The following is a 27,795-nucleotide window of genomic DNA, read 5'->3' on the forward strand; positions in this document are numbered from 1 at the left end:
GCTGCTTAAGCTTTTTGAAGGTCCTTATGACTAGGCTATGGGTTTGGACTTTGTAGGCCATGGGAAGCCACTTGAGTTTGTGTTTTGGGAATGACATAGTTAGGGTTGTATTTTAGAAATATGACTGTAATTTAGTAATATGACAAATATGATGAGAGTTGGAACCAAGACATTGGGAGTTTGAAAAGAAGAGAAAGTACAGGGAGACTGTGACCTTTGATATGCATACTTAAGACTCATAGTCAGAACTGAGAGGAGGATATATTTACTATTTATCTGTTGCCTGGACTCCTGCAGTAATCTTTAATTGACATTTGAGAAGTTATTTTCTGTTTTTATTCTTATCCTCCACCTACAGAGAAAATTTCCCAATCCATTCTCCTCCCAGTAGTTATACTGTTTCTGCCTCATTTCTGTCTTAGGGTCTTTAATTCACTTTCTCTCTGCTTGGTGTACTCCTCTTCCATCATTCCTTGAGTTGTTCTTTTTCTTTATACTTTCAGGTCTTGACAACTCTAAGTCATGTTTCTCAGATGTTTTTAGACCACCCTATATGAAACAGACCTCTCCCCACAAATTACCTTCTGTATATCTTCTCTTACTTATTTCTTTACATTTCTCAATCCACAAAGGAGAACGAATTGGGAGAGTAGAGTGTTTCAGGGAAGGCCTCAAAGGAGTGATTGGTTCATAGAGAATCATAGTCTGGCCCCATTTGACAAATACAGGCTTCTTTATTACTTGCCAACATATATTCTGTTCTTCACAGGGCTTTTTCTTTGTTCTGCTGGAATCATAATTATTCTCTCCTCAGAGCCTTCCTTCACGTAGTTTCATCTTCTTGAGTTGCCCTTGTTATTTTTTTCTGATCTAAATCCTATCTATACCCCAAGATACTTCTTAAATTTCACATATGCCATTCCATTTTCCTCAATACCTAGTATACTCTGAACTCCCCTTTCTGCTCTTCATGGTCTTTTGGGACTTTAAAGTCCCTTAAGCAGAAAATACTACTAGTCAGGGATGCTAGGCTTTTTTTTTTTTTTTTTTTTTTTTTTTGAGACAGAGTCTCGCTTTGTTGCCCAGGCTAGAGTGAGTGCCGTGGTGTCAGCCTAGCTCACAGCAACCTCAAACTCCTGGGCTCAAGTGATCCTTCTGCCTCAGCCTCCCGGGTAGCTGGGACTACAGGCATGCGCCACCATGCCCGGCTAATTTTTTTATATATATATCAGTTGGCCAATTAATTTCTTTCTATTTATAGTAGAGACGGGGTCTCGCTCTTGCTCAGGCTGGTTTTGAACTCCTGACCTTGAGCAATCCGCCCGCCTCGGCCTCCCAAGAGCTAGGATTACAGGCGTGAGCCACAGCGCCCGGCCGGATGCTAGGCTTTTAAAATGGTCAAACTTTGTATTTACATTTGCTGTGGAGTCTTTCATGTAGATGGAGTGGCTGAAGTTTCTTGGTATGTGAAAAGTATTTCATGAACATTTTTGTGTTACTGTATCATTAGGAATATTTTGTTAACAAATTGATATCTTGAGTCATAACAAGTTAATTATGTAGAAAAATTTGCCTCTATTCTACAGTTACATATTTGATGACATGTCATATAAATCTTGAGTTATTACATAAACATTACTGGATTTTACTTTACTTGTAAAAATTTCTCTTACATAATTTTTTAATATTCTCTACAATTCAATCATTGGACATTGTAGATACTTGGTACATATTTGTAGGTGGTTGGATATGCTCTCTTTCTGCAATTGTTGATTAGGTACAAAAATAAATATCAAGGTCCATTGGAACGCATTAAATTTTTTGGAACTTATGTAACTTAAGCCTCTAAATGAGCTCATTATAACAATATCAAAAACATTTTTTGAAAAATTAAGAGAGCCAATTAATTTTTGAAGATGTCTGCCACTGTTCCAAGAAATAAAATATTCATGAGTAGAATTTTACTCATTCAAGATATGACTAATATGTCCTATTTGAATGGCTGTAAAGCAATGGAATAAATTCCTCTATGTTAACTTGTACATTTGTACTTGAGATGAAGATAAGTAAGGGAGGAAAACCAAAGAGTAACATAAGTTGCTAAATTGGACAATTAAAAAACAATAAGCTATCAAATAAAATCTGAAAATAGCTGTATCAGTGATTTAAACATATCATTAGTAAACATGCTCATTTCCCCTTGCCCCTTAAAAACACCTGCAAGACATTGAGCAAGGCATTCTAAAGCTCTTATTTGTTGGAAGGAAGAACAAAAATAAAACAAATATGCTGTTCTAATCAACACTGCAGGAGATAGATTCCACTATATCAGTATTAAAAATATATTTTTCCAGAAAAGAAGAATGAAGTTAATTTACCTGCTGGTATTACTAATAGTTGTCTTTAATTAGGTAAACAGCCTAAGTTCAGAACAAGTAAAGTTTGATTATTTCTGGTGTATTACTAAGCTATTTTACTGTGTCTGACTATGACATGAATGAGAATTTTATAAGTTTTTTTAATTATATTTTTGACAGCTATTGACAACAAATTTAGTTCTTATTTTCTGTTAGATTCTGACATTTGAGAAATTATTTTAATAAGATGTTGAATTGTCTGTATTGACTATTTTCCTATCTGAATAGTTAGTTGTTTGTTTTAAAAGTACTACCAGAATCCTTCAGGAAGAGTAGGTCTAAAAATAAAAAAAATAAAAATAAAAAAAATAAAAGTACTACCAGTGAATATATTTTATATTTTGAAGAAAATATAATATTTCTTATAAGATTTTATTAAGGATAAATATATGTGTAATGGGAATTTTTTATTTAAAGAAAACCTATTTGCAAAGTTTTAATTATGTACAAAAAACCTCTTTGTCCAGAATTGCTTAAAATCTAATCTATTCTATACTTGTATATACCTTAGCTACAAAAAAGGACAATTAAAAAAAAAGATATTTTGGCATACAAGATATAATAGACAGTATGGAACACACAGAATTGACACCGTCCATGCTTTAAGGACAATATTGCTTTGATGTCACTGGAATTCTTCATTCAATTCTATAGCATTCTGTCCAAATTGCATAAATTGGCTGTTGTGCCACATCCGTAAAATATTACAAAAGAATAATTTTTTAAAGTCCTGTTTGAACAATTAGGCTGTTTGCATGCTTCCAGTGTGGTTAGACTAAAAAAAATTGAAATACATTTTGATTTTCTTTAATTTAAATAATTGATAGCTATATCAATAGTTATAGTTAATAGTTATTAACTATTAACTATTTAATAGTTATTAATTAGATATGTTCATGTAATACTAGTTGGCACTTTTTTTTTTTTTACTTTTTTTTTTTTTTTTTTGAGACAGAGTCTCACTTTTGTTGCCCAGGCTAGGGTGAGTGCCATGGCATCAGCCTAGCTCACAGCAGCCTCAAACTCCTGGGCTCAAGCGATCCTCCTGCCTCAGCCTCCCGAGTAGCTGGGACTACAGGCATGCGCCACCATGCCCGGCTAATTTTTTGTATATATACTTTTAGTTGGTCAATTAATTTCTTTCTATTTTTAGTAGAAACGGGGTCTCGCTCAGGCTGGTTTCAAACTCCCGACCTCGAGCAATCCACCCGCCTCGGCCTCCCAGAGTGCTAGGATTACAGGCGTGAGCCACCGCGCCCGTCCCTAGTTGGCACTTTTGTAATATTTACAGGTTACAAAGCAATTTCAGTTATATTTTCTTATTTGAGCCACACACAAAAGCAGTAATATAGCAGGGAAGTTATTAATGATCTTGTTCTGTGGAAGAGAAAACCAAAGATTATAGAAGTAACAGATAAAACCATGGCAAAAATGTATCTATCAGCAAAACAAGTACTAGGTTCTTTAAAATATTCAGTGTGCAAGGTACCAGTTAAGTCATAGAAATAAGTGCCTTGACTACCAGCCTCCACAGTTCTTCCCATCTACATTATTCTCTTCAAATTATCTATTCAGAACTATTTTAAGAGAAGCAATATCTATTAGCAGTTTTATTAATATTATCAATATACCTGCCATTATTCAGTCATCAAGTAGATAATCAGCCAAGATAATACAACCTTCAACAACTTTTTTCACCTTACCTCTTTTGATCCTGGGTAAATATTTATCAGGCAGCTATCTGTTATTACATTTTTTTTTTTTTTTTTTTTTTTTTTTTTTTTTTTTTTGAGACAGAGTCTCACTTTGTTGCCCAGGCTAGAGTGAGTGCCGTGGCGTCAGCCTAGCTCACAGCAACCTCAAACTCCTGGGCTCGAGTGATCCTTCTGCCTCAGCCTCCCGGGTAGCTGGGACTACAGGCATGCGCCACCATGCCCGGCTAATTTTTTTATATATATATATCAGTTGGCCAATTAATTTCTTTCTATTTATAGTAGAGACGGGGTCTCGCTCAGGCTGGTTTTGAACTCCTGACCTCGAGCAATCCGCCCGCCTCGGCCTCCCAAGAGCTAGGATTACAGGCGTGAGCCACAGCGCCCGGCCTCAGGCTGGTTTTGAACTCCTGACCTTGAGCAATCCGCCCGCCTCGGCCTCCCAAGAGCTAGGATTACAGGCGTGAGCCACAGCGCCCGGCCTGTTATTACATTTTTTAACATAATTTTGTATCTCCTGAATAAACCCTGAATCAAATGTATACCTTGATGAAATCACAAGTTAGAATAAATAATAATATACAGTAGCTCTAAAAAGTACTTATAAATGGGAAATTTAAAATAAATTCATTTAAAAAAATAGAAAATGATTTGAAATTTTTTTCACTATAGGCATAAAAAAAAAAAAGAGATAACAGAGTTCTAGCCTGTAGCTGTCACAGGAACTATGCTTCCACAAAATTATGGATGTATCTACTATCCAGTTCTGTCCAGTAAACTTCCTCTACTGATGGAAATATTTATATTTGCACTGTCTAGAAAGTACCCATTAGGAGCACTTGGACTCCAGTGTGACTGGATAACTAAATTTTCATTTTATTTAATTTTGATTTAAATAACCACATGTCAGTAGTGACTACCATATTGGAGAGTGTACTCCAGACTCAGACATCTAAATAAAAGCAATTTAAATTCTTGAAAGAAATATTAGAAAATACTTATCTTTTGCTGTAGAACATATGTTTTGAGCATTTGAATCTTTTTTTTTTTTTTATTTATCTGTATTTGTTACAAGTTTTAAGTGGGTTGTGACTTGGGTACTACATTTCTATTCACAAGTTTCACTTTTCAAAACAGTTTTACAACACATATGGGTAGGGCTTATAATTTTGCTCCTCTAAACAATACTTTTTCTTTGGAAAACAAGCCCTGTGTAGAGTTTCAAGTTGCTTCACTTTAAACATACTTATTTCTAGAGGACTAGTAGAACATGCAGTGGATCTTCTTATATTAAATTTTGCTAAGATTCAATAAATTTCCATTTCTCTTGTGATATGGAATAGTAAGATATTGTTTTTGTATCTTGTATTATCTTATCTCTTAATATTTACCAAGATTGTAAACTTTTTTGGTTTACTACGCTTGGATATTTATTACTGTTCATTATTTTAGGCATTATAGAGTCCAAGGATGAAAAATATATAGTGTGATTGTGAAAATTTATTTATATATTTAAAAGTATATCAGTTTGCCAAGCGTGAAACTGACAACTCCACATTAATAATGGCACCATCTTTGTTATTAGTAATAATCAATAAATTTTATATAAAAATTACCTTTTTTATAGAAGTGTGTGCACAGAACTTTTTGTCACACAAAGTGCTGTGAAAAAAGTACTGAAGCTTTATTGTGGATTTATTGAGAAATGTGTGTTGATTTCACACTGAGATCAAGATGGAGCATATTGAAAATCAGGCTTCATTTTTTAAAACTTTTATTTCTAGATCTGTTATTAAATTATTAAAATCAAAAGTGATTAGATTGGCTTCTCATTCCAATTAAAATAGAACTGTCTCTCCCACTGATTACACCTAAAATCTTGAACAGAATACAGAAAGTAGCTATGGGAGGATTTTGAAAAGTAAAGATAGCAGGCAGATTGGGAAGGAAAATCAAAACTAGAAAAGAGACAGCTAAAAGTAGTGAATTTCCTGCATTAAAAAATTCCCTCCCACATCTCCCAGCTTAGACTCAAGGCAGCTTGAATCCCAAAACTGTGTGATGGATTCAGGCAGAAAATGCTCCCCCCAAAAGTCCTCATTTTATGATGAGAGAACCTGTAAGGAAATCCCCTTCAGGAAAGAAAAAAATGAGAGAAAACCCATTTGTTTGTTTTTCTTCTGGTCCTACTTGGAGGCAAGACACACTCCTGACACTGCACTCCTGTGGCAGTGGTGACAGCTACAGTGACCACACAGGTACCTAAAACCGTGAGAGAGAATGGAAATGACATCAAAAAAGAGTCAGTGAATTAGAACAGAAGATCAGAAGAAATTTTCTATTGTAAACAATAGGAAAACCATGTTTTTTAAAAAAGGGAATGGAGATTTAGGAATCTGCCAGACAATATAAAAATGCCTAACATACAGGTCATTGAAATCACAGAGGAAGAGGAAAGCAATTGATGCAGAAATAAAAAAATTGAAGCTGTAATGGCTGAGATTCAAGAAGCTCAGTGAACCCTAAGAAGACCACATCAAATTATTAGAAACAAATAATAAAATTATTAGGTTTCTAATAATCAAATTATCAGGACTACAGGTGATGAATTATCTTTGGTTTAGAAACCAAAGATAATTCATCACCTGTAGTCCTGCTTTAAAAGAAATGCTAAAGAAAGTTATTTGGGCAGAAGAGAAATGATACTAGAGATAAATTTAGAAAAAAACAACAGAAATGATAAATATCTGGTTAAATATAATAGACTATTTTTCTCCTCTTAGGTTCATTAAAATATGTATGATGGTAGAAATAAAAAGTTACAACATCGGTGGAGTTTTCGATGTATAACAACTAAAATAAAAAGGGAGAAGAGTTGAAAGTAAATCAAATATTGGTAAAGCTTATAAATTTCCCTTGAAGTGGTCACTTTTAATTCGAAATTGTCTGTGAAAAGTGAAGTATATTGAAATCTGCAGAACGACTCTTCTCTGAGGAGGACTACTGACACAAGCCCAAAGTCAATGGAGGGGACAAAAACGAGGATACCAGCAGAACATGAAGCTTCTGACACTTATAGCAAACATTAAACACAGCTCACCTCCTTGCCAGATTAACAAATCCACACAGTAAATTTACCTCTGTTCCTTTTACCCAATGCAACATAGCAAACTTACAAAAAAACAATTAAAGGCATACCTAAAGGCAAGAAAAAATACCCTGAAGAGACAAAGCAAGCATCGGAACCAGACTCATGTATTACAGATGTTGGAATTATCAGTTAAGGAATATAAAATAGCTATGATGAACATGTTAAAAACTCTAATGGAAAAAGTAGACAGCATGCAAGAGCACATGGGTAATGTAAGCAGAAACTAAGAAAGAATCAAATGGAAATGCTAGATATAAAAAACACTGTAATAGAAAGAAGAATGCTTTTGATAGGCATCAATGATTTGATAGGCATCAATCAAGAGAATGGACACAGTTGAGTATAGAATCAGTGATGTTGAAGACAGGTCAATAGGAATTTTCTAAACTGAAATAGAAAAAAGAATGAAAAAACAAACAAAGAACATCCAAGAATTGTGGAATAATTTTAAAAAATGTAACATATTCATAATTGGAATACCAGAAGGAGAAGGAAGAAAAAAGGAGCAAAGGACATATTTGAAGTAATAGCCAAGAATGTTACAAAATTCATGACAGATTTCAAAACACAGGTCCAGGAGCCTCAGACAATATCAAGCAAAATAAGTTCCAAAATAGCTAGACCATGCACATCATATTCAAATTGCAGAAAACCAAAGACTAAGAAAAAATCTTGAGAGAAGCCAGAGGGGGAGGGAGAGAAAAGACCTCACCTATAGAGAAACAAAATAAGAATTACAGTAGACTTCTCATCACCATGCAAGCAAGAAGAGAGTGAAGTGAAATATTTAAAGAGTTGAAAGAAGAAAAAAAAGCATTGACCTAAAATTATAATACACATCCAGTGAAATTATCTTTCAAGAGTGAAGGACAGGCCGGGCGCTGTGGCTCACGCCTGTAATCCTAGCACTCTGGGAGGCCGAGGCGGGCGGATTGCTCAAGGTCAGGAGTTCAAAACCAGCCTGAGCGAGACCCCGTCTCTACCATAAAAATAGAAAGAAATTAATTGGCCAACTAATATATATATAAAATCAGCCGGGCATGGTGGCTTGTGCCTGTAGTCCCAGCTACTCGGGAGGCTGAGGCAGGAGGATAGCTTGAGCCCAGGAGTTTGAGGTTGCTGTGAGCTAGGCTGACGCCACGGCACTCACTCTAGCCTAGGCAAGAAAGAGAGACTCTGTCTCAAAAAAAAAAAAAAAAAAAGGAAAATAATTAGAAAAAAAATGAAGGTAAAATACAATCTTTTAAAAAATTTTTTCACTGATCTAAAATATAACTGTCTAAAGTCATAATAGTAACAATGTACTGGGTGATGACAACATATGGACAAGTGAAATGAATGACAGCAATGTCACAGGGATGAGAGAAAAGATTTGGGAATACTGTGTTATAAAGCACCTGTGCTACAAGGCAAACAATATAGTACTATTTGAAAGTGGACTTATATTAATTTAAAATGTTCATTGAAAACTGTAGGACAAGCTCTAACAAAAATTTCTAAAAAGAGGTATGATTGATAAGAGGAGATTAAGTGGAATCATATAAAATGTTTGATTAAAACCAGAAAAATAGGGGAAAAGGAAAGAAAAAATGCAATGAGGAAAAACATTTATAATGTGGTGAATGTTAATCTAACTATGTCAATAGTCTTAAATGTGAATGGTGTAAACACAACAATTGAAACACAGAGATTGTCAGAGTGGATAAAAAACAAAACTCAAACAAAAAAAAAAAGGCAGGACTCAGTTATGTACTGTCTCTATGAAACTCATTTTAAATATAAAGAATTAGACAGGTAAAAAAGAAATGGAGGAAAGTGTACCATGCTATCACTAACCAAAAATAAGCTGGAGTGGCTATATTAATTTCAGGAAAAGCAGACTTTAGAGCAATAAAAAGTATCAGGAATAAAATGGGCACTACATAATTATTTGGCTATCAGTTCTCCAAGAAGATTTATCAATCCCAAATATATGCACTTAACACAGTGTCAAAATACATGAAGCAAAAGCTGATAGAACTGAAAGGAGAAACAGACAAATCCAATGTTATAGTGGAAGACTTTGACACTCCTCTTTTAATAATTGGTATAGATTAAGGAAGTAGAAAATCAGTAAGTATATAGTTGACCTGAACTGATTGATTGAATTGACATTTGTAGAATATTCCATTCAACAACAGCAAAATATATATTTTTTCCAGCTTATATGGAGTAATTACCAAGATAGACTACATTCTGAGCTATAAGCCACACCTTAACAAAATTTTAAAAATACTAATCATGCAAAGTATGTTCTCAGACCACAGTGGAATTAAACTAGAACTCAATAACAGAAAGAAAGCTGGACAATCTGTATTTGGAAATTAATTAAAGAACACACTTCTAAGTAACATGTGTGCCAAAGAAGTCTCAAGAGAAATGTTAAAATATTTTAAGCTAAATGATAGCCAAAATACAATTCATCAAAATTTTTGCAACTTAGCAAAGGCAGTGCTTAGAGGGAAATTTATAACCTTAAATTCATATACTAGAAAAGAAGAAGGATCTAAAATCACTAACTTAAGGTTCTACTTTGGGAAACTAGAGAAAGAAGAGCAATTTAAGCCCAAGGCAGGCAAAAGAAAAGAAATAATAAAAATTAGTGTAGAAATCATTGAAATTGAAAAGAGGGAAACAACAAGAAAATCAACAAAACCAAAAGTTTGGTGTCTTTTTTTGAGACAGTGTCTCACTCTGTTGCCTCAGCTGCTGAGCTAGAGTGCAGTGATGTCATCATGGCTCACCACAACCTCAAAATCTCCTGGGCTCAAACAGTGTTCCTGCCTCAGCCTCTTGAGTAGCTGGGCCTATAGTTGCATGCCACCATACCCAGCTAATATTTCTATTTTTGTAGAGATGAGGTCTTGCTATGTTGCTCAGGCTGATCTCGAACTACTGGCCTCAAGCCATCCTCCCACCTTCGCCTCCCATAGTGCTAGGATTACAGGGATGAACCATTGTGCCCAGCCTCCAAAAGTTTGTTATTTAAAAAAAAATCAATAAATTGACAAACTTCTAGCTAACCTAAGAAGGAAAATAAGAAGATACAAATTACCAATATCAGAAATGAAAGATAGATCTTCACTTCAGTACCCCGGGCATTAGAAAGATAAAGGAACACTACGATGAAACATTGTATGCCCACAAATATGATAATTTAAATGAAATGGACTAATTCCTACACACTATCAAAACACACAAGTAGAAATGAATCTGAATAGGTTTATAGCTATTAAAAATTAAATGAATAATTTAAAAATTATAATCAATAATTTCCAAAAAAAAAAATAAAACATCAGGACAAGATGGATTCACTGGTGAAGTCTGCCAATTAAAATTCAATTCTAGCCGGGCGCGGTGGCTCACGCCTGTAATCCTAGCTCTCTGGGAGGCTGAGGCGGGCGGATTGCTCAAGGTCAGGAGTTCAAAACCAGCCTGAGCAAGAGCGAGACCCCGTCTCTACTATAAATATAAAGAAATTAATTGGCCAACTGATATATATATAAAAAAAATTAGCCGGGCATGGTGGCGCATGTCTGTAGTCCCAGCTACTCGGGAGGCTGAGGCAGAAGGATCGCTCGAGCCCAGGAGTTTGAGGTTGCTGTGAGCTAGGCTGACGCCACGGCACTCACTCTAGCCTGGACAACAAAGCGAGACTCTGTCTCAAAAAAAAAACCAAAAAAACACAATAATGAGCTTCTACTATACACTTATTAGAATGGCTAAAAACATACACACACAGCTGACTGCTAGTTGGTGACAAGGATGCAGAGCAACAGAAACTCATTTCTGGTGATAATGAATACAGTACAGCCACTTTGCAAGACAGTTTGGCAATTTCTTATAAAGTTTAATATAGTCTTACCATACAATCCAGCAATCACACTCCCAGGTATTTACCCAATTGATTTAAAAATTATGGCCACATAAAAATCTACACATGAATGCTTACAGCAGTTTTATTCATAATTGCCCCAAACTGGAAACAACCAAGGTGTCCTTCAGTAGGCAAATGGATAAACTATGATACATCCATACAACAGAATATTATTGAATTATATTTTTAAAAGATTCTAAAAAAATCATTTGGAAGGTTGGTGGATTCCAGGATGGAATGCAAAATGTGACAAAACAATCTAACTGTATTATAAATGTATGAAACAACCTACTCAAGCAAATGGGGATAAAAGATATTGACTTAAGTTACTTTGGAATACATGGAGTCTGTAAAAACTAAAGGCAAAAGAAACTAATAAGTAGTGTACTCTAGTTGATAAAGTTATTTCCTACAGGGATAAATTTGTTAACCTCCGAGCTTAACAATTCTGATATTGCTATATGTGTACACTGAAATTGAGTAAGTAGGTAAATGGATGGTGGATGATGGGAGCCAGGTTTCTTGCTAGAGGAGTGGGAATTTACAGATAAGCAAGGGGAAGCAGTTAGAAGGAATCATGCAGTAATGCACTAGAGCTGGAGACAACAGGATGAACTCATGGTTAGCTCATAGACACAGATGGTTACAATAGAAATACTTATGGATAAGGGAATATGCAAATGTTAGTGTGCTTGCATTCTCAGCTAAGAGGGCCTAGGAGCAGCAACCTCAGTAGCAACAAGATACCCAGTTCTCAGATCTTGATTTCTAATACCATTCTCCAGTAAAACAAACTAGGGCTCCTTGGAGAAATGGCTGATTCTAGGACTGGGGCAGGAAATACACAAGGTGAGCTTGGGGCATCTTATAGTGCTTAAGGGTGAGGAAGTGTTCAAACACAGGCATGCACACATGCATGTGCACACACACAATGATGGGCATATATCAGAGGGACACGGGGGCAGTTGAAAGTGTTTCCAATGGTCAATGTTGGAATAATTTGAGCAGTAAAATAAATAATGTAGTATTGTGGATTATAAATGCCATAGACTTTAAAGGGGCAATAAGGGAATATTAGAAACAACTTTATTCACGTAAATTTGACAACTTAGTGGAAAATAGACCATTTCTTGAAAGACACAAACTACCAATACTCATTTAAGATAAAATAGATAACTCGATAGGCCTTATGTCTGTTGAACAAATTGTATTATAATAGTATTTGTAATCTTCCCAAAAAGAAAACTGTCCTAGATAGTTTTACTGGTAAATTCTGCTAAACATTAAGGAAGAAATGATACCAAGTCTCACAATCTCTTCTAAAAAATAGAAAACAATATTCTTCTAAACTTATTTTATGAGGCCAGCCTTAACCTGCTACCAAAATCATGCAAAGATAGTACATGAAAATAAAACCACAAAGCAATATCTCTTGTGAACATAAACACAAAATTCCTCAATAAAATACTAGTAAATTGAATCCAGCAGTATATTTAATAATACATAAATAAAATATACCAAAGCCAAGAGGTGTTTATCCTGGGAATTCAAGCCTGGTTCATTATTTGAAAATTAACCAATGTAACCCAGCATATTAGCAGAATAAAGAAGTAAAACCACATGATCATATCAATAGAAGCTGAAAAACATTAGGTAAAATTTAAAATTCCTCCAAGATTAAATCTTTCAGCTACCCTGGAATAAAAGGGAAACTTCCTTTCTTATCTCAATGAGGACTATCTGCCAAAAAACAGCAACAAAAAAAGTATGCAACTAATATAATAGTTAATGACAAAAAACTAAATGCTTTCTTCCTAAGACTTGGAATAAGAATGTTCACCCTCACACTCTTGGTTAACATTGTACTGGAAGTCTTAACCAATCCAAATTTGCAAGACAAATCAATAAAAAGCATCAGATTAGAAAGACAAAAATTAAAAAAAAACTGTTTCTGTTCAAAGATGAGATTATCACCTATGTACAAAATCCCAAGAAATCTACAAAAAGGAAAAAAAAAGCTTCTAAAACTTGAGTTTAGCAAGGTTGCAGTATACAACATTAATATATAACAATAAGTTGTATTTCCATATAGTAGCACTGAAAAATTGTAAAACATTCTTTAAAGTATCATTTATAATATGTGCAATTTAAAAAATATTTAGGTATAAATCAAATGAAATATGTGTGACATATGTACACTGGAAACTATGAAACACTGATGAAAGAAATCAAAGACCCAAGGAAATGGAGAGACATACTATGATTATGGATTGAAAGAATCAACATAGTTAAAATGTCATTTCTCTCAATAAATAATCACAATAAAATCTTAGCAAGATTATTTGTGAAGACATAGACAAATTGATTTTAAACTTTACATGGGAAAGTAAAGGAACTATAATAGACAAAACAGCTTATAAAAAAGAAAAAAAACAGAGAATTTACACTATCAGATTTAAGACTTACTAGAAAGCTACATTAACCAAGATAGTATAGTATTAGTGAAAGAATTGGCACATAGATAGGTCAATGGAAGAGAATAGAAAGTTCAGAAGTAGGCCCACACAACCTATCACCAATATATATATATATATATATATATATATATATATATTCTTTTTTTTCTTGAGAGGGGTTCTCACTCTGTCACTCAGGCTGGAGTAAGGTGGCATGATCAAAGCTCACTGCAGCCTTGAATCCCTGAGCTCAAGCGATCCTCAAGCCTCAGCCTCCCAAGTAGCTGGGATTACAGGCGTGAGCCACTGCACCTGGCCAGTCAAATGGATTTTTGACAAAGTTGCAAAAGCAATCCTATTGTGAGTGGATATTTAAATCATGGTAAATCCATGCAACGGAATACTATTCAGCAACAAAAATGAGTGAACTACTAAAATGCACACACAGATAAATCTCAATTGCTATACTATGCTAAATGAAAGACGCCAGTCTTAAAAGGTTACATAGTGTATGAATCCATTTATACAACATTCTGGAAAAGGCAAAACTATTACCCTAAAACCTTTATTTGAATAACAGGGGTCAGAGTCATGTCACTTGTCCTCCACATGGAGCAAACACATCATTTACATATTAAATATGCTTTCATGGTTTTCTTTAACCTTCAAACTCTAAAATGCATAGTTCTACTGGGCACAAACATGATTATAAACAAACATGGACAGTGAAACTGGACGCGTGTAGTTGACCATTTGAATGAAAACATTCTCACAGCAGATTCTCAGACTCTGGACAGTCTATCCAAGAACCAGTCTTACCCCACCACTGTTCTTTTACTTCTGCTTCCCTACCTTTGTTAGAAAAATACTGCATTTGAAAAAGTGTTTACTCATTTTATTTTATTTTAAATATTTTTTAATTTATATACTTTAAAAAATTTTTTAATCTTTTCCTTTTTCTGTTTCGAATCCTAACCACTAGACCACCAGAGATGTTTACTTTTTATAATAGTCAGTCTCCTGCAAAACAAGAAGCCCTAATCTAGCAGTTAGATCCAGATGACTTTGAGCAAATCACTTAATGGTTGTAAGTTTATGTTTGCATCTTAAAATAGGGTTAATACTACCTGTGCTGCTTATTTTATGCTTATTAATAAGAATCTCATGAGCCTTACAATAATTTCACAATGCTTTTACAGTACAAATCACTTTTATGTTATAAAGGATTTGGCAAATGTGTCATTACTGTTATTAAATACAAGAAATAGGATGTACTGGCTTGCACCTGTACTCCTAGCACTTTGGGAGGCCGAGGCAGGAGGGGCACTTAGGCCAGGAGTTTGATATCAGCCTGGGCAATATATTGAGACCCCATCTCTACAAAAAATCAAAAAAAAAAAAAATTAGCCAGACATAGTGACACACATCTGCAGTCCTAGTTACGCAGAAGGCTGAGGCAGGAGGATCACTTTGGCTGAAAGCGATCAGGAGTTTGAGGTTGCAGTGAGCTGTAATCAAGCCATTACACTCTGGCCTAGGTGACAAAAGGAGACTCTGTCTCAAAATATATATATATATGCATAGATATATAAAAAAACAAACCAGTGTTTTGTGGTATCTTATGGCAATTAAAGCAGGTTCACTCTGAAAATTGCTACAATTTCTAAATTGCAGAAAATAAAGACTTTATAACCTCATGAAGTTGATTACTCTCTAATTTTAAAATCTTACATTTTTTAACTGCAAGATAAGCCATTATGGCAAATTTTGGGTACATGGATAGATATTTAGGGCAAATTAAAATGCTGAAAATAACATCAAGAAGAGTAACGAGCAATTTACTTCTTAAAATTAAATTTGAATTATAAAGAATTCATAATTTTAGTTAAAATTGTAGTTCTTTCTTTCTAGCAGTAGATGCCAGTAGAGTTCTTCTTCCTCCCCCCCTTCAGAAAAATCAAATTGCCTAAGCACTTCCATAGCAACAGTTTCCTGGTCACATGACCTCATATAGAAACATTGCTCTAACGTCTAAATATTCTATTTTCTATAAGGAATTTAAAACAAATGGAAATAATTTTATTGAAAAAAAATGAACAGATTTCAAATATAGTATTTTTGAGATACTCATTTAGTGAAGCTTACTTTTTTTTGCTATTGTAATTTTGTTTTAAATCTTATGCATTGTTTTAAATAAATCAACCTTAGCGATCTAGGTAGAAATATTGAATTTCTGTACTTAAGCAATGTTGAATATAAGTAAGTTTGGTTAGATGTTTTAAAAATGAATAGTCAGGCTGAAATATTTGCATTAGTTTGTGTATTTGGCAAGAAAATACCATGAGTAAAATTTTGGGGAGGTTAATATGTCAGAGAGATAAATGATTAAAGGAGGGTAATTAGAAGTGGAGAAAATAATTTATTTCAGAAATCTACATTTTTCACGGAGTGAAAATGAAACACAAAGAATGAATAAAATTTAGTAACTGAATATAGAGAAAAAGGAGTTCAATGATAACACTTCTATTACTATTGTCTATATATGAACAATTTAGTGTTTATGGGATTATTTATAAAGATTTATAAACAAAATTCAAGCATTTTCAAGTATTTGATGATTCTACTTAAAGACTTTTAAGTTGTTAAAAATGACCAAATACTTTCTTCATTTAACATATATTTATTGAGTATGTAATGCATGCGTTGCATTTATGAATTAAAATAACTCACAATTTAGGGAAACAAATTCTTAATCGGAAAATTTTAACATAATATTGCAAAGTCAGTGAAAACAGAGGAGGTTAACAGTTTGTTTTTCTAGAAAGTATGTGGAAGACTTCACAGAAGAGGTGACATTTGTACTGAGCCTTATAGATGAATTGAATTTCACTCAGGAGAGCAAGTCAAAGGAATTTAGGAATTTTATGCACTTTTTCCCCATACAGGGTCAGTCTGTATTCTCCAAATGTTTACTAAGGACTATAGACACTTAGAGTCTGTTTTGTGTAAGGCACTGTCAAATAAACAAATGATCTATTATTATACACATGTAATATTTATACATAAAGCTACACATTTAAGAAATTTCTTCTAATAGATACTGTTGTATGTTTAGATTGATATTAATTGTACTACACAAAAAGTATAGACAAATGAGCTGTTACATGGCAAAATTCATTAGTCCGGGTTTCATTAGTGGCCTTGTATATGTGTGTGTGTTGTCCTAATTTGATTACATGATTGTTCCTATTCTATTTGTCATTATTGTTTCTATGTATTGTATTTATCAAACAGTTGGCAGGAAATCTGGACTAAGATTTTTTTAGATAGTTTTTTTTTAAGATTGTTTTTCTTTTCCTTTTTTTTTCTTCTTTCTTTTCCTTTCCTTCCCTTCCCCTCCCTTTTATTCCCTTCCCCTCCCTTTCTTTCCTTGCTTCTCTCTCTTATTTAGCATTTCCAAAGAGAACCACACAAATTTCTCTGTCTTTATTTAGTGTCAAAAGGCAAGTACTCAAGATTCTTGTTAAGTGCCACCAGTTACTTTTTTTCCTGCAAATTGATAATGGCAAATTTTATTTTCTTTTAATCAAGAGATGTTTCTAAGTAAGACCACTAAATCAAAGGTTTCATTGATGCAGTAGTCCTCAGTGTTAATGTTTTAAAATTAACATGTCTCAGCCAACTAGAAGAAATTTTTTCTCTCACTTGAAATTTCTTGCTATGGCTGATTTTATATAATATTAAATGTTGTCTTTTGTTGCTTTTTTCAGATTTTAGCATGTTTTAAAATACAATGCTCACAGTCAGACACATGCAGCAGATTAAAAGTTTGATAAGCAGTACTGACATACCAAGTTTCTGGAGTGTCTATACAGACTTAAATCAGTGAGTTAACAATATTCAGTTTTTTAAGGTGCTATTTCAGATTTTTTTAAGTTATAACAAATGTGTTATAAATTTGTTTTATAAGAGTTTCTACCAGTTTTTAATGAAATGTTAACTGCTCATAGAATTCATAAAATCTATATATTAGTTGATTTCCTGGAAAAATATAATTTTTCTTTTTAACATATTTGGAGGGTAGTCTGGTCTTCAGTTGTTTGCACAGGGTTGTAATACATGTTTAACTAGTTTTGCTTTTTAAAAAAATTTTCAGCCTACTATACAAAGCTTTATATTTAATGTTCTCAACTTCTATATTAATATTAAAACACTAAAATAGGCAGATATGGCAAGTTTCTAAAATACTCATCTCTAGTTGAGATGAAAAGAGTTTTGCTAAGAAAAGCTCAGTAATGTGCTGTTTTATATTAACAGGAAACAGAGCAGCAGTAGTGGTTTGAATACCCTGCAAACAGGAAGTTTGACACATGCATAGCTCTTAGCTTCTGTGTAAGAAGTTGTTGAGCTCCTTCTGGAAATATTTGCAGTTGCTTTCAGTAAAGTGTAAATGCACATGAATGGCAGCTTATAGAGAACTACCTTGTAACCAGTATACAGGTACAACTACTGCTCTTCAGAAATTGGAAGGTTTTGCTAACCGATTATTTCATAGACATTCGAAAGGTACTGCACATGATCAGAAAACAGCTCTGGAAAATGACAGCCTTCATTTCTCTGCACATACTGCTGCTATATGGGACAGATCAAGTAAGTTTTTTTTGTTGTTTTTTGTTTTTACAAAAACAGATACACTATAACTAGCTGCTACAATAGTAATTGACATTTTAGAATCAAACATAAAGAACCCTGTTTCGTTTATATTTTTGTGATTTGAACAGGACACTTTGCAAGATGAAGTTGAAAGAATTCCACAAAAACTTGATTATAAGTTGAGCTGAATCATGTAGCTTTTTATCATTGTGTTGTTTTATATTTGACAAAGTTCAGTATCAGTGAGAAAATTTTCTAAAAAATTCTGACATCATTTCTAGTATATGTTACTGTTTTTGTTATTGTTCTTATATATTAAAAAATACTAAAATTTTAGAAACAATGATCTGTTTACTGTTTTAAATTTCTTATATTTATAAGCTTTAAACTTTGAAAGGGGTACAACAGTATTGAACTTATAATTAAATGTCTGTTTTCCACCTTTTATTTTTAAATGTATGTGTGAAAGTTACACAAGCAGGAATTTCTAAAATAAAAACATTATTCTATGTAAAGGGTTACATTTATAACATTTTGAATATCAGAAGCTTTAATAATTATATTATGTCATATATACATATGACTAAAAATGGGAGAAAGAATTGTTTATGCATGCATCACATTGTTTCCAGGCATGTTAAAATGTTTGGGCTTACTGCTTTGCTAAAATGGTGATATTGGAACCATTTTTGGTGGCATGCACTTTACAAAATAAGTTTCATGTGTAAGCAATATTAATACCTCCATTACATACCTCACCTTAGACCCTCTTTAAGGTATTTTTGTCACTCTGATTAAAGGAACAATAGAATTACCCTTGGAACTCTTGACCTTTTTGATGTGTTTGTTTGATCATCAAATAGCCCTAGGGTTTGCCTCTTTCTGTTTATATATTGCATAGCAGTTAAGGAAGAATACTCAACTTAACCAAAAAGAAAAAATGGTTTACAAAATTTACTTCTTGATTTATACAGCACTTTCATAGTTCTGTAGAAGCTTATTGGAATTTTTTTTTACCGAATCGGAGCTTTTTTTTTTTTAAACCATATTCAACCTATTTTAGGAAGAAATTGAGGAAGAATATATGTTTGTGCAAAACTTTTTTAACTCAAAAGGTTTTGACTATAGTTAATCTTTCTATAGAAGCAAATCGATGGATGAGGAATGTAACATATAAGTGTGTGCATGTATATATATTTGTATCTTCAAATTAATGAACTGCTGAATATTGAAAAAATGATACATTATTAAAATTTACCATGTAAGGAAAGCCTGTTATTTATTCTCCTTGTCCTATTTAGTTAAACTGCATTGTCCTAAGCTCTTTTAGAAATCATTTTTATGCACTTCAAAGATCTTTTAAAGTTAAATGAGGAATGAGGACAGAATTGAATTAATTTCTGTTTTACTAATACCTGTTCCTCATATAGTGAGTGTTTAGTAAATGTATCTCAAATGAATGAATGTCATAGGTTTTTAATAATTAAAAGTTATATTTATACTAGACTCAAAGCATTTTTTAAATGTATGGAATTTAGAATGCTTTCTGAAACACATTTTAAAATCTAGCAATGGAAAATAGTATCATGAGCCATGATTTCTTTTGGAAAAACAGATGTAAAATATTAACATTTTTCTTTATTGTAAAGTCAAAAAATAAAACAAATAGGATCATTGTACACAAATAATATTAGGAGCAAACTTTGTAGCCTTGCAAATAATAGGTATGATGTAAGAAATACTTAAAGAATAACTGAATGCTCATTAATTATTCCTCTTTCATATTCTAAAAATATAATAATAGACACAATAATTTTATATGTAAGGATGAATATGGTAAACATTGAGCTCTAGTTTCCTATTATGGAATGTGTTAATGTAGAAGAGAAAAAACACTCATAGAGCAAAAACAGAGGAATCGTATTGTTTCCAAATTTCAATTTTATTTTTGTGGTGAAAACACAAATTTTTATTCATTTGCAGAGTGAGTTAGGGAAGGAGTTTTTACTATACAAAATTTTCATACAAACTACATTCTTCAAAGCTACTTAAGGCAGTTTACTTGCATGACTTGTTTGACAAGAAAAAGAAATGTAATATCTCCTGATGATAAACACTCTGAGTATGTTTGTTCCACAAGTGCTATTTGAAGAAATCAACTAAGGACAGAAACTACATGTAATTTTTTAAAAATTGGGTTCATGAACTATTGAGTAAAGACTGATTACCAATTTGGGCAGATATGAAATGTAACAAGCTTCAATCCAAGTTTCTTACTTCTCCAGTGACATTATAAATAGGAAGAAATACAGAACAAAGGCCACATACTGGTTTCCAGGTGTTTCATCTTTTACTACTAAATTAAGTAACAGGAATTCCTGTTTGATAACATAAATATGTAACAGCTAATTCCATGCACATATAAGTACATGAAGTTCAAAGAAAAGCATGGAGAAATTCTGCTTTTTGTTCTGATTCAGAATGAATGAGAATATTGACATTCATTAAGTTCTCTTTCTAGAAACTTTATTATGGTTAGCTTTTAAATCTTCCTTAGATCATAAATGGTGTGTTGAGTTATATAGTACTGAACTTGATTGAAGTTTTGCGTGTTTTAAATGTTTGACATTATACATTTAATAAATGTCTAACTGCAACATTTTAAGGAGTGAATAGGTCGGTACCATCAAACACTTTACCGGTCCTCTTTTCCCATGAATTGACAGGCTATTTTTCATGTAGGTACAAACCATATTAATGAATCTTAGATTTAAATACTATATTGAACAAATGAACAATTATGATTATTGATTTCCTCAGGCAGAATTAGATAACTAAAGTGGTTATAATAGACCACTTTATCTAGTCAGTTTTACCTTTCTAAAGTTCATACAGTCTTTTAGACAATGTACTTCCTATTTGTCAGTCTGAATGAATCCATATCATTTAATTTCTAAGCTAGAAGACTTTCCACATTATCTTTTTGTACTTTTTGTACTTTTTTCATTTGCAACTCTTCTATAAACATCTTAGTAGTAGTCAATTTCTACTCATTTGGTAAACCTTTTTGGAGTATTTACTATATCATAGTAAGTAAAGAGTTTCTAGGAAAATAAGATCTAGTTCTTACTCTCAAAAACAAGAATAGGAAGAGCAAACATAACATAACATTCAAGGTATAATGAAATGGTTGCTTAAAAGTATGTAAGTAGCTTGCTGTGCTAGCTAAATGTAATAAAAAATACTGCTAAAGAGAAGATAAGGACCTTCAAGAACATTGAAGAATGAATGGAATTTTGAGACTCAGAGGAGGAGGAAAAGGTTATTTTATTCTAAAACAGCATGTGCAAATATGTGAAAATATGAACATTTATAATTTACTTAAAAGATTTAGATATTGTCTAGAAAGGTAGTTTGTGGATCTAATATTTAAGTTTTCTATCAGATATTCACAATTTTGGACATGCATTCTAATAGACAGTAGGAAGCGAATGCATTTTTTTAGATTAGAAGAGAATATTATGCAACCTTTGTTAAAAGAGCCTAAAGAATTTTAACTAGCATAATTTAGGATAAGTTATTTAATAATTTGCTTGTTGTTCTACAGAGAAATGTAAATAGCTACTATACATTTTGTGTTTTTGCTGGCACTTAATTAGAATGAACACTTTTGACACCACAGTGAACGTGGCAACAGATAGTCAGATAATGGACTGCACTTTATAAAAGTGCTTATTCAAGATGTTAATTCTATCTGGAATTCCCTTTCTGTATTTCTACGAATGGTAACTTTACTCATACTTTAAGGCTCCTCTCAAATATCATCTCCGTAACAAAATCACAAAAGAGTCCTATTCCTGTATCCTTCATCATTATGAATTTATGAACTTTTTTACATTCTCATTATCACCTTTTGCTTACTTTTATTAAAGTTTATAGTGTTAAAATTATAGTACTATTAGTCCTTATGTATCTGTCTCCCTATTTGATTTTGAACTCCTTGAGAGCAAAGAACTTATCAGTATTGCTAGCATAGTTCTCCATAAATGTTGAATTGTTTTTTAGATTAACACTAAATATCACTATAGTCTTACACTAACAAGGTTCTTCTAATTTTTTTCTATTCTTTGCAATTTATTTTAAAGGCCTGTGGTCATTGACCAAAAGCAGTAAAATGCTGGCCTGACTCTAGTGAATATCATATTCCAGAGACACTGAACTTGTGTATTTTTACCATGATTTTTTAATAAAAATCAGAATAATCAGCTGACTTCATAGAAAAACTAAAGTAATTGAGATAGTAAATAATTTGAAATCATAAAATGTTTCCATTGTCAATTTAGCAGTATCGAGTACTATATCAAGTGTACCAACATAATGAGAAGCTTTTACTTGCTTGTGCTTTGCAAAAATAGCCATACAGCAGGATTAGAAGGGTGCCTTGCTACCTTCTAATGTGGTTCAAGTATGTGTGGTCTGAGTATGGCATCATTATCATCACTGGGAAGTTTGTCAGAAAAGAAGAGAATTGCAGGCCCCGCCCAGACATACTGAGTCATAATCTGCATTTTTAACATGATTCCTCAGCTAATTCATATGCACATTAAAGTTTGAGAAGCACTTTTTTACAAATAACATTTTAATCTGATTTTCAAATAACGTATCTCCACTGGAGAAAATATGGAAAACGTAGAAAAGAACAAAGAAAAAAGTAAAAAACTCACACACAATCCTACCAAAAGAGAATCACTGTTAACGTTTTTGAATATATATTTTGTATATAGATACACAAATTTCACCAGCCCCCAAAGTTGGATCTTTCAGTACACAGTGCTTTATAACTTTTTCCTCATAAAGAGTTGTTTTACTTATAAAGAGTTGCATTTTTGGTTCCAGACCACCTCAATAAAATTAGTATGACGATAAAGCAAGTCACACAAATTTTTTGGTTTCCCAGTGTATATATAAGTTATGTTTACACTATAGTCTATTATCTGTGCAAAAGCATTATGTAAAAAAAAAACAACAATGTGCATACCTTAATTTAAAAATACTTTATTGCTAACCATAATCTGAGCATTCAGTGAGTCATAGTCTTTTTGCTGGTGCAAGGTCTTGCCTCCATGTCGATGGATGCTGACTTATCAGGGTTAGGGTTGGAGCAGCTATGTCAATTTTTAAAAATAAAACAATGAAGTTTGCCACATCAAAGAAGTTTTGCTCTTCCTTTCATGAAAGATTTCTCTGTAGCTGCAATGCTGTTTGATAGCATTTTTTCACAGTAGAACTTCTTTCAAAATTGGAGTCAATCCTCTTACATGCTGCCACTGCTTTAGCAATTAAATTTACGTAATATTCTAAATCCTTTGTTGTCATTTCAACAATGTTCATAGCACCTTCACCAGGAGTAGATTTCATCTCAAGAAACCATGTTTTTGCGCATCCATAAGAAGCAGCTCCTAATTCATTCATGTTTTATCATGAGATTGCATCAGTTCAGTCACATCTTCAGGCTCCATTTCTAATTCTATTATAGTTATCTTACTATTTCCACCAAATCTGCAGTGATTTCCTCCACTGAAGTCTTCAATCCATCAAAGTTATCCATGAGGGTTGGAATCAGTTTCTTCCAGACTCCTGTTACTGTTGATATTTTGACCTCCTTCCATGAATCATGAATGTTTTTAATGGCATCTAGAATGGTGAATTTATTCCAGAAGATTTTCAGTTTACTTTGTCCAAATTCATTAAAGGGATCACTATCTATGGCAGCTATAACCTTAGAAGATATATTTCTTAAATAATAATACTTGGAGGTTAAAATTACTTCTTGATCCACGGGCTGCAGAATGGATACTGTGTTATCAGACATGAAAACAACATTCATCTTCTTATATATCTCTGTAAGAGCTCTTGGGCAAGTAGGAGCATTGTTAATGAGCAGTAAGAATTTGAAAGGAATGTTTTTCTCTTAGTAGTAGGTCCCAACAGTGGCTTAAAATGTTCAGCAAACCACACTGTAAACAGATGTTCTGTTATCTAGGCTTTGTTGTTCCATTTACGGATCACAGGCAGAGTCAGTTTAGCATAATTCTTGAGGACCGTAGGGTTTTCAAAATCATAAATGGGCATTGGCTTCAACTTAAAGTCACCAACTGTATTAGCCCCTAACAAGAGATTTAGGCATTGACTTCTCCTCTGTAGCTATGAAAGTTCTAGATGACACCTTCTTCCAATATAAAGCTGTTTTGTTTACATTGAAAATCTGTTGTTCAGCATAGCCACCTTCATCAGCTATCTTAGATCTTTCGGGTAATTTGATGTAGCTTTCCCATCAGTACTTGCTGCTTCACCTTGCACTTCTATTTTATGGAAATGGCTTCTTTACTTAAACCTTATGATTCAACATCTGCTAGGTTCAAACTTTATTTCTGCAGCTTCCTCACCTCTTTTCAGCTTTCATAGAATTGAATTAGGCTTTGGTTTGAGGGAATGTTGTGGCCAGTTTGACCTTCTTTCCAGACCACTGACTCTATGTCAGCGATAAGAACGTTTCACTTTCTTATCATTCATGTGTTCACTGGAGTAGCACTTTTAATTTCCTTCAAGAACTTTTCCTTTGCATTCACAACTTAGTCACTGTGTCAGATTTATACTGTCTGATTTGCTCTAGCCTTCACTACTTCTGTTGTTTTACCTGCCTGACACTTGTATTTGGCCTACAGCGTCTCTAATGTCGAGCCTGAATCATCAGCCTAGATGCTCCTTTCCTCTTTAATCAACTTCCTTAATGTGCCTTCCTACTCCTGGGCCACAGACCTATCTTTAAAATTCATGAAAGCATTCTGGTAATTCTGAACCTCAGAAAGTATGAGGTCTAGGTTTTGATCCCTCCTTTTCAGAATTCCTGTTTTATTTTTTATGGAGATATCCTTGTTTTCTTAACTATCTCTCTTTACCATAGAGTATTGAGAAGGAACAGCCTTTACTAAGCCCCAAAGGATTTGGTTAGGTCATTCTTCCAAGATAATAGATGCCTACCAGCCTTATATTTACATAATTAAGTTGTCTACTGAAGTGATTCTTCCCACAGCAAAGAAGATCTACTTTAAGCAGACTGTCTCTTTCTAAGTAAAGAAATACTTGACAATTTTTAAAAACTGAGTTATAATTTACATACCATAAAACTCACTGACTGTTAAGTGTATAATTCAATATTAATTAGTAAATTTAGAGTGTGATGCAATGATCATCACCATTCAGTTTTAGAACATTTCTATCAACCCCAAAATTTTCTTTTGTTACCCATATGCAATCAATACCCTCAGCCAACTTCAGATAAACACTGATCTACTTTTTTTTTACAAAGTCATCAGCACTTTAAATAACAATGTCTTTTTTCTTTTAATTTCAGAATATTACGGGGGTACAAACGTTTTGGTTTCATAATCTGCCCTTGTACTATTTGAGTCAAAGGCACAGTGTGCCCATCTCCCACATAGCGTGCATTGCACCCATTGCTCATCTACTTTCTGTCTCTATATATTTTCTTTTCTGGACATTTTATATAAATGGAATTATATAATATGGAATTTATTATTTCTGGCTTCTTTCACTAGAATAATATTTTTGAGGCTCATCTATGTTGTAGAACATATCAATAATGGTTCCTTTTTATTGCTGAATTATCATATTTTATGTGGATATAACACATTTTGTTTATCCATTCTGTGATTGAATAACATGAGAATTGTTTCTAGTTTCTGACTATTTGGATAATGTTGCTATAAATATTTGATAACAAGTCTGTGTGGACATATGTTTTCATTCCTCTTGATTAGATATCTAAATGTAGAATTTTTAAGTCATATGATAAATTTACCTTTACCTTTTTAAGAAACTGCCAAACTGTTTTCTAAAGTGACTATACCATTTTACATTTTCACCAGTAATGTAAGAGCATTGAAGTTTCTTAACGTGCCCATCAATACTTGGTATCATCAGTCTTTTTGATTATAGCAATTTTGTGGGTGTAAATCACCATTTTACAATTGTTGTTTCAGTTTATATTTCCCTAATAACTGATGATGTTGAGCATAGTTTTATGTTCTTTCAAGCCATTTGTGTATCTACTTTGGAGAAATGTATTTTCAAATCTTTTGCTCACTTTCAAAATTGAGTTTTCTTATTATCAAGTCTTAAGAATTCCTTCTATATTCTGAACACAAATTCTTTTCTAGACATACAACTTGCACATATTTCCTTTCAGTTTGTGGTTTGCATTGTCATATTTTAAAATGATGTTTTTGAAGAGCAAAAGTTTATAATTTTAGTGAAGTCCCGTTCATCATTTATTTTCATTTTTGCATTGTACTTGTGGTATCAGATCTTAAGAAATCTGTGTCTAACTCAAGGTAATAAAGATTTTTAGTCTTAATGCTTCCTTCTAAAATTCCATATTTTGAGTTAAATTTTGTATATGGTGTGAGGTATGGATTTAAGTTTTTTTTTTACATGGATATCCAATTTTTACTGCACAATTTGTTGAAAAGACTTCCCTTTCTCCATTGAATTGTCTTGACACCTTTGTCAAAAATCAATTGAGCATAAATATGGGCATTCATTTCTGAATTCTCAATTCCATCCCAGTGAACTATGTCTATCCTTATGCCAATGCCATACTGTCTTGATTACTGTAACTTTAAAGTAAGTTTTGAAATTAAGTAATCTAAGTCCTCTAACTTTGTTCTTCTTTTATCAAAATTGTTTTGGCCATTCTGGGTCCTTTGCATTTTCATATAAATTTTACGATCAACTTGTCAGTTTCTAAAGAAAAACCTGCTGAGATTTTCATAGAGATTATGTTGAATCTGTAGATTAATTTGTGGAGAATTACCATCTTTTTTTAAATACCCTCTGGACTCTTCCAATTTTTATTACAGCAATTATTCTCTAATTTTATAGTAATTAAAAACATAATAATCTTTTAACTGGTAGTGACTAGTTGCTTTTGAAAATGGAATTTAATGTTTTGGGAATGAAATTATTTTGGCTAAATAGTAAAACAAATCAAGTAAGTTCAAATAATGTTTTTTCAACAAAAATTTAGTCAGCTCTTACTTTGCATGAAGTACTAAATTCAGAGCTCTTGATGTTTATAAGGCTGTGAAACAGATAATGCTTGATAAATGCTGTAAATAGATGCTCGGACATTTCTCTTAGAGGTTGAATTTTCTTAATTAAAACCAGATGAAACAAAATCTTTTAGTGAACACTATTTTAACCAGATGGCCATTGTTGTGATTTCAACCTAGAAACTATCACCAAGAGCAAGAAAAATGCATTGCTAAGGTTTGTGAATTTGCCTTCGCCAGTTTGTTGGTTTTACACTTTGGTTGTCATAATGGCCACTTGTCCCGACCCGCGGGACCTTCTGTTACTCGTGGGGTCAAGGGGGACCTTGCCTGAAAGAGATGGGCAAGAGAAAGGA

General features: G+C 33.0%; 1 protein-coding gene across 2 annotated transcripts in view; it reads left to right on the top strand.

The window, feature by feature from the left end:
* PRKACB (protein kinase cAMP-activated catalytic subunit beta) overlaps window positions 1-27,795 on the top strand; it is a 121,981-nt gene that overhangs the window by 28,587 nt on the left and 65,599 nt on the right. Inside the window, exon 1 of one of the 2 annotated variants that reach the window (XM_020282671.2) lies at window positions 17,999-18,302. The exons of the other annotated variant lie outside the window; for it this stretch is intronic. Within the exon in view, the coding sequence (XP_020138260.1) occupies window positions 18,113-18,302 (190 nt within the window). The 5' untranslated portion in view covers window positions 17,999-18,112. Of the gene's footprint in view, window positions 1-17,998; window positions 18,303-27,795 lie in introns of those variants that run through there. 2 annotated transcript variants of the gene reach the window in all.

This window comes from Microcebus murinus, chromosome 2 (genome assembly GCF_040939455.1).
Source record: "Microcebus murinus isolate Inina chromosome 2, M.murinus_Inina_mat1.0, whole genome shotgun sequence".
Classification (NCBI taxonomy): Eukaryota; Metazoa; Chordata; class Mammalia; order Primates; family Cheirogaleidae; genus Microcebus; species Microcebus murinus.